The following is an 8311-nucleotide window of genomic DNA, read 5'->3' as shown; positions in this document are numbered from 1 at the left end:
AGGTACTTCAGGCGAAGACTCTATTATGTTTGTTTTTCCCCTTGTTGTGCTTGTTTTTGCAGTACTTTCGGCTTTTAGTTTCATAATTGTACATTTCATATTTGCAACAGACGTCTCTGAGCGACGAGGCTAGAGAGACCCCCAATGGATCTTTCTAGAACTGAACATTTCTAAAATTTACTCTTTCATCCATTTCAAAACAATAAGAAATAATAATTATTAAAAAAAAACATTTTAAGGTTTAATCAATGAAAGATTGACCTTGCGCAGCTCTCAAGGTGGAATGCAACTGTATTCAATCAAACAGTTTGATGATAAAGCAGAATTTTCCTGTACATATTCTTTGCCCAGACAATAACCTACCATGAAGGAACTATTTTCAGAGACAAGGCAGCATGCATACCTATCATTCCACCCCAGGAAGGAAAAGACATCAAAACTTTACAGCCACAGGTGTATGAAAACTTTTTAATTTCAAATGTAGTGAGCTGAATGACTCCCCCCCCCCCCCCCCCCCACAAGCCACGTTATGTCACAGCGTGTAAATAATCAAATGACGGATGGCTGAATTCCATTTCCATGGCAGGTCACTGTCATGACTCACTGACACTTGGACAGCATCGCTCATCTTAGTAGTAACGCCTGAGCTTCTCCTATTAAGTCGCGTCTACGTGCTGCAGAAGAAGCTGATGCAAATAAAACCTCAGCTGGAATGTGACACGCAGCCAAGCATTCCACGGCCTGCTACAACCGGGCGTTTTAAAATAATTGCACTTTAATGACGACTGATTGGATGCGTTGTCGCTGTCTGCTGCCACATCTTTAAAAGGTTCCTGTCGTGGTGAAGAATGGAGCGAAGAACTGGGTGGGATATAAAGGCATTTACTTTCATTGTGGTGACAGAAAAAAAAACAACACTTCTTCAGGTGTGCACAAGACAAAGTTAAAATGTTTATATGCAAGAAAAGAAATACGCACAGGAATTTAGACAGGTGCCTTATTAAACTTAAATACATATTACAAGCATCTTTTTTTTTTTAAGAGGATCTTAAAAAGGACAAACTTAGTAGTCATGCCATTTCATGTTTTCTTTCATTTTAACGTTTAATTTAAAAGAAAATGTCTAAACACAAACGCGACGAAATGCTGAACCGGCGATGACCTCACCCGCCCACTCCCAACTTTTATTAGCTAAAACTGAAGACATCAATTGTGAGAAATTACAAAAAAGAAAAAAAAAAAAGTTCTATGTTCCTCCTTGGAAAGTTTACTTTTACTTCAATGAAGGGTGTTTGTTTTTTTTTTAATTAACATTAGCAGTTAGCATTAGCAATTAGCAGGAAAGATGCGGTCACATTTATCAGTGGAGGAAATGAAGGCAAAATCAGTGTGTGGAACCAAATGTCCGCTGACATTTTGTGAGAACTTTTGTTGCTTCAAAGTAACAAAACAAAAACAAACAAAAAAAAAACCCCGTCATCCAACACAATCTTTTCTGTTTTGGTTAAATGTTTAGTCTTTTTCCTACTGCAGGATTGCGAAGGCGACTGAAGCCGACGTTCACCAAAGATGACAACTCCACGATAAAAAAAACATTCCTTTCTGTGCGTCACTTCAGGAGCCGCCATCGTTACACAATAGCCCTCATTCAGAAACACACAATTACATTTGTATTTAATCTAATAATTCTCATTTTACAACCAAACTCAAGATTTGCTCTAACAAACCATAATAGCTTCCTAACACACAGGTGAAGGCTGCAGACACAAACTGAAGAAAACAAGGTTCAAATCTCAGAAACACATTTTTATGGCTGTGATGAGCGGAGACGACTCGATTAATGAAGACCAACTAATTTTTGTTCTTCTGTTCCATGAGCCTGTTGGTGGGCTGAAAAACTTTCTTGTAGTTTAGTTTTGTTTCGGCGACAGGATGAGCGCTACCCAAAATGCCATATTCTTCGCTTTCTGAATGTGAAATGCAAAAGTGATGTTGAGGTGCAGCAGCGCTCCTTCGGGTGAAACCGAGCAAATTTAGATGTTGCGCCACTGTAAGATCAGCGGTTCTCAACCTTGGGGTCAGGAACCCAGATGGCTGTGCAGAAAAAGATGACCAAAAAAAAAAAACAGACAGGAAATGCTACTTTACATTCTGCTGCCTACATGCCTATGGTTTGTCTTGGTGCAGTTTTAATGAGGGCGTGAGAGGCTAAGTGTGCCTGCACTCGGAAAACAATTGAATCCAGTTGAAATGATCAACCGTGCAAAAAGTTCTAAGAGGCTCTGCTGTTTTCTTTTAACATGTTAACAGGCCTCAGCAGTTTGACAACACATTCCTTTCCCATCGTTGTTCTTTTAGGTGTAAACCACAGTGACTGTTTCGGTTGCTTCACAATATCTAAAATATTAAAGCCATGATGGAATTCATTAGCCTGTGCCTAAACAGAGCAGGGAGCAAGCGAGGCGTTGTGATTGTTCTGGGGAGTCTGGCGAACAGGCTGAGAGCCGCTTCACTCGACTGAAAGAAGACACACAAAAAAAAAAAAAAAAAAAAAAAAGAGTCTCTCCAGGTGCGGGTGCATCTGTCTTCTATCTACAGAATTTAGATAAAATCTATATTAATTTGTAAGAGGTGTTGATGATTACGGGCCACTGTGAGACACTGTCAGCTAACTGAAGGAGAGACAGTGAAGGCTGTGTGATGAGCTGTCTAATAATAAGCCAGTGAAGCCTGAGAGCATCACCTCCTCAGTCTCTCAGCAGCAGATATTCTTTGATAGTCTCTGGTAAAGGAAGCTCTTTCACAGCGGTGGGGAGGAACTGCACCCCGAGGCTCTGTCGGACAGCGCAGCGAGCCAGAGAGCGAAGCGTGGGAGCCTGAGCCACCATGTTAGTCAGCCTCGCCAGAAGCTGGGGATCTTTACTCAGCTCCCGGGGAAGTGTGCCGTCAGCTCGCCGGATCTCAAATCGACCAGCTGCCCTGCAGAGCAGCTCCAAGCACTCTTCCTCCTGGTCAGTGCCCAGGCCCCGGGCCAAGAGGGCCACTAGTCGGGAAATAGGGGTCTGGCCCTTCAGGTTGGTCACATGGACCTGGGCTCCATAGTCTAATAACACTTTGACACTTTCAAGGTTGCCCTTCATTGCTGCCCAACTCAAAGGCGTGTCATTGTTGTAGTCCCGGGTATTGGGACAGGCCCCGCTGTCCAACAAGGCTCGTACACACTCGGGGTTGTCTTTGAAGGCGGCCCAGTGCAGCGGAGTGTCCTTGTTGCCGTCCAGAGCGTTTGGCTGGGCCCCGTATTCCAACAGCAGCTCCACACAGCTCTCATCCTTCTCTGCTGCATAGTGCAGCGCTGTGCGGTTATATCCATCCAGGGCGTTCACCTGATAAGGACAGTTAATGTCATGAGCATTACATTATATTAACAACATCTGAGGCCATACACTGTCAGCATGAGCACAATGACCACTGCAAACTGATACAGGTCTTCGGTGGATGGCCTACACTGCCATCTGCAAGCACGCCTGCTATTTTGGTTCCTGCATGTGCAGCACCACAAAGGGCAGGGGGGGGGGGGGGGGACGACTGTAGACTGTAGCAGACTGTAGACTGTAGCAAGCATCTTCATTAATTTGAAGCAATATCAGCAATAGAGAATTGCAAGTTTAAGAAAAAGTACTGAACTACAGCTGGAAATATTGTTTTACTGCAATGATCCAGATCAGAATGTTACTAAAAATGTTCATTCCAAACCCTGTCAGCACCAACAAACAAGAAAAATGTAATTAATCTCCTCTGTATTGGAGTGGAGGAAAATATTCCCAGACCTGGATACGAAGAGCAAATATTTACTCATAATTAGTGAATCCACCATTAAAATTAACATACCAGATGGACTCAGCCTCCTAGTGCAGAGACATAATCAATGCTGTCATCATCCAGCCTCATGAAATACCATGAGTACAGGACAAAGCTCACATGAGAATAAAAACCAACACTGGGAAGAAATTTGTTTGGATGAAGAAATGCTCCAAACACCAAAACATTCATAAAAACACAATTTGACGCCCCCAAAGAAAAAAACAAAAACAAACACCAGAAGGACCCAGACGCACTTCAAGTGTGTTCGTTGTCTCTCAGCCTGTGGCCATCATCTATCAAACCAACACAGAACAGGAAACTGCACACAAAGCTCAGCATTTATCACTGCAGACATGAGTGGAGGCTCCCATCGAACCTCCCGTCACGTCTCAGATGGTCGCGGCGCGTTCTCGGGTCAGTGTGACCTGGCGGAGCAGCAGCGTTAATCCGGCCGGGTCGGAGGATTCTTAGGGGACCGCTCTGATGGCCATCAAAGCATCTGCACCCGCATATTCGTTTAAAAATAGAGCTCCTGTCAATCGTGGCTACAGGAGGGCGGAGTCATCTCCTCGCTGAGTAACTACACTGCTTAATAAAAACAGCCGCTAAAACGTACACAGCTGACGCTGGAGCGCTGCACCACTGAGAGGAACTCTTATGGTGCATCTGCGACTCCTCCACTACGCCCTCTCAGACTATTTAACCGTCATCAATTGATAATGAGCGCAAACATTGCATTAAATATTAAAATCTCCTCTGGCGTTCGATTGATGACCACGCAGCAGTGACTTCCTTCCTTCCTTCATTCATTTTCTGACTTCTTTTTTATTTCGCTGTTCAGGTTGATTGGATTGATTGGTACTTTTAAGGTCGATGTCCCTTTTTTTTAACACAGTTGTGCGTTTTAGTTAGCATATTTTAAGCTGCATATCTTTTTATTGCAAGGAAGCTTTTTCTTCTATTTTTGTTTTGTTTGTTGTTTTTTTTTGCTTCCTTGACTCACACAAAAGTGCACACTGGCCCGATCATCCGATTGTGACTGATTTTCTTTCTTACTCACTGTGCCGTCTTCTTAGGTAAGTGCTTTTTAACGTGATGTGCGCACCATTTCTGTATGTGCATCACGATCTAAACTCAACGAGTGTCATCAGCAAGTGGTGTGATCTGATTGGTCCACGTAGATCTACTGACCTATTCCTAGATCCATCCCCTGCGTCTTGTAAGAATCACCTGAGGAAAATCTCAGAGACCAAACTTTGTGACACTAAATGTATCTGTTTGCATGTGTGAGACAGTGTGCAGGAGTTTTTCGAATTAAACGAGTTGGTTCAGTTAATCAGTTATCCTTTGTTGTTGGTTTTTTTTGGCTCGTTTATGCTTCCCTCTGTCGTAAACTCAAAAGGTGAGGCTTCTAAAACAACAATAAATTAGGGTGTGATAATCAAAAATCCATCGTGCAATCAGACCATTCACAAAACTGATCTGCGCGGTACGACCGTTTTCATCAATCCGTATTTTTCTCCTCTCTCAACATCTCAGGCAGCTACTGTTTTCCCTTCGTGTTAGCACAGTGTGACACACCACTCAGATTTTAATTTTTTATTTAAAAAAACATTGCGTAACTCTTTGCCCACCTCTGAGTTTCCAATGTGTTGAAACTCTTATTTATTTCATTGTTTTGTGGGAGCCGACAGTTCAGTTTTAGTTGTCAAATCTGCTCACACCTGCGCCTCCCCACAAAGAACCCATTGTGGAGAAAAAAACATAACCGGCTTGGTGCTCAACGTGACGAATTAACTATCACAAGCATAGTTCACCTGCCTGCAGAGATTAATTCATAATCTTATTCCCTCCAAAAGGGAACAGTTGAGTGTAGGAGTCGTCTCTGACATACCTCTGCTCCCTTCTCCAACAGCAGCTCCACACAGTCGGCATCAGCAACCATACAGGCACAGTGCAGCGGCTTAAGGGTGCCGTGCATCCGGTTCACGTCGGCTCCCTGAGCAGTACAGCAGATAAATGATGTCAAAACGCCAAGTAACAAAGAGTGAGAGATTATTCCTTTGAACTCAGGCCTACCTTACGAATGAGATCCTCCACGTTGTCATGAGGGAATGAGCGGATGGCTGCGATGGTGCGGATGAGCCGTTCAGACAAGGAGTATTTACTTTGAATGCTTTGCATGATGTACCACATAGTAGAGCTCATGTGTAACAGAGGACCATGGCACCCGGGCAGGGGTGACACCAGGGCACGCTGAAACAAGGGGAGACAGCAAAGATCTCTGAGCTGCTACACACAGACAGCACACAACCACAATGTATCCGATTGTTTTTTCTTTAATAAAAAAAAAAAAAAAAAGGGCTGTCAACTAGCTGTTTTTTTTTTTTTTTTGTAGCAGCATGTGAACAATCAAATAATAATCAAATGTTCATGCAAATGATGTCTGGGCTCAACTTGACACCCTCGTCCAGGACTGTTTCCCTCTGAGGTAAGAAAATCCCACCAGTGAGAACCAAATATCCTTGAAAAGGCTTCTAATATCGCAGCAGCAGAGATGACATTACATAATTGGAAGTGTTCAAGATTGCATGATCGTTCTGAGATAAATGCTCATAAATTCTTGAAACATTTCCAGTTATGTAATGACGAGTCATGAGAACAACCAGGCACGAACATGTCATTTCAACAAATGTGTCTCCTACAAACACCGTTGTTTTATTTATTTTTTATTTTTTTTAGTTCATAATCAATTTAAGTCATGCAAACACAGCCAGAGCTCCGTGCAAATCTAGCAAATAGCACCACAGTGGATACCGGAACCAAAACTTCGGAATATTCTGACCGAGGCGCTCAGAAATGTGAGCAACGAGACACGTAAACAAATGACCGACAACGTTAGCTAAGCTCACTGACAAGAACAACCGAGGAGAGAGAACGGTCTCCAAAACCAATGCACAGAGTGTCGGCGTTTTTACACAGATATCAGGTTTACATTGTTGCAAAGACAAAGAGCAAGCAGACGAGGTTTTGTTTTTTCCTTTTTTTTTTTTCAAGAAAAAGCCGTGGCTACATTTGCGCTGAGTTAGCTAGCGAGTTAGCGTTAGCATGGAGATGCTAGAAAACAGTCGGCGCGGGTAGCGGATGAAAGTCCGGTGACATTCATTCACTGCCCGAGCAGTTGCACGTCGAAGTGACCCCGGAGCCAAACAACCGTAAATTAACGCTATAGAAAGAGACGAGGTACCGTGTATGTCCAGTAACGGAGGGGCTGTCAGGTTACTGTATTTGCCGTTTGCAGTTCTGACTGACATCAACAGTGCACGTCATCGCTGGCGGCCACGCCCTCTGCCTCGATCCCCGTTTCTCCCTGTTTAAACCCCCCAGGAGCGCAGGTCGGCTGTGTTGAGGGAGGGAAAAATTAGCTGTAATTTTTAGCTCCTTCTTGCCTGTCACGGAGGCTGACTAAGAGCTACGCCGGCCCCCGAGCCCGCACCGCCGCCTCAGCTCCCCAATATAGGCATGTGTAGCAGGCATCCACCGGTATGCCACCAATGCTGCGGCCCACGTCCATGTTTAGAACCGAGGACACGTACCCGGCAACGACGCGTCAGGCTGCCCATGCAGGACTCATTCAGGTTACCTTTGGTAATACCGGTACCGATGATCTAGGAAGCGCCAGGAGGCGGTACCCATACTGACAGGTTGGATTTCTTTTGTGTTTGGGTAACAAAACATCATAAAATACCTACCTTTTTTCTCCCCACATTCAAACATATCAACACCACCTTATTTGCTGATGGTTTGATGGTAAACAAGACAATTATGGGCTCATACAGACTCAGACAACATATCCGTGCGCCCCTGATATTTTGTCACTTGTAAAAGAGTTCAGATGTTTCATTTAATTCAAACCAGAGAATTCACTTGAGCCCCAGTTGTGACCTTGGAACTCTCAAATGGTAAAAGTACGCTTTAGTTTCTTTTGGACATCCTTCAAGGACCTGGGTTCTCAAAGCCGCCCCCCCCCCCCCCCCCCCCTTTTACAGGCTGATTTGTGGATGCTTGTACAGGATCAGTATTATGCTATTTCATCCAAACTAGTCTAATATTGCTGTTTCACATCACTTTATGTTGGATGAAAACAGTCTTTTCTGTGTCAGTTACCAGTTTATGACTCCTAAATGTAAGCATGGACCTGGGCTGGACAACTGATCGGAATGGGACCATTGGAAATGTCAAAAGGAGACCATTTGGGGCTTATTGAGGAAACGTGTACAATCAACATTGCAACAACATTCACAGCCATTTTCCAGCAGAAAAGACAGAGGACAACGGTAACTGGTATCTCAGCTGAGATGATGGATGATAGCGTTTCAGCAAAACTTCCACCAAGACACCGATGCCTGTGTGTTTATATGCAACCGTTTGATTTTGGGCAGGAACACAG

At 43.9% G+C, this 8311-nt stretch overlaps 1 protein-coding gene across 1 annotated transcript; it reads right to left on the bottom strand.

Annotated features, from left to right (window-relative positions):
- Positions 1–541: 541 nt before the first annotated feature.
- Positions 542–7213, bottom strand: asb8 (ankyrin repeat and SOCS box containing 8). The gene is made up of 4 exons (XM_086214692.1): positions 7109–7213; positions 5941–6117; positions 5756–5860; positions 542–3383 (listed from the first exon to the last, which is right to left on the bottom strand). The coding sequence occupies exons 2-4, from the start codon at positions 6067–6069 to the stop codon at positions 2748–2750; spliced, it is 870 nt and encodes a 289-aa protein (XP_086070818.1). The 5' UTR covers positions 6070–6117; positions 7109–7213; the 3' UTR covers positions 542–2747.
- Between the last annotated feature and the right edge of the window lie 1098 nt (positions 7214–8311).

Source organism: Aulostomus chinensis, chromosome 9, assembly GCF_037954235.1.
Source record: "Aulostomus chinensis isolate RoL2024-O1b breed Wild chromosome 9, RoL_Achi_v1.0, whole genome shotgun sequence".
Classification (NCBI taxonomy): Eukaryota; Metazoa; Chordata; class Actinopteri; order Syngnathiformes; family Aulostomidae; genus Aulostomus; species Aulostomus chinensis.
The sequence above is the reverse complement of the archived record's forward strand: the minus strand, read 5'-3'. Positions and strand labels throughout refer to the sequence as shown.

Excerpts from the sequence above, each read along its gene's own strand:
- asb8 (XM_086214692.1), bottom strand. The coding sequence starts at position 6,069 with ATGAGCTCTACTATGTGGTACATCATGCAAAGCATTCAAAGTAAATAC. Across the intron at positions 5,861-5,940 it reads TGGAGGATCTCATTCGTAAG|GGAGCCGACGTGAACCGGAT; the intron begins GTAGGCCTGAGT and ends TGTACTGCTCAG. Across the intron at positions 3,384-5,755 it reads TGTTGGAGAAGGGAGCAGAG|GTGAACGCCCTGGATGGATA; the intron begins GTATGTCAGAGA and ends TGTCCTTATCAG.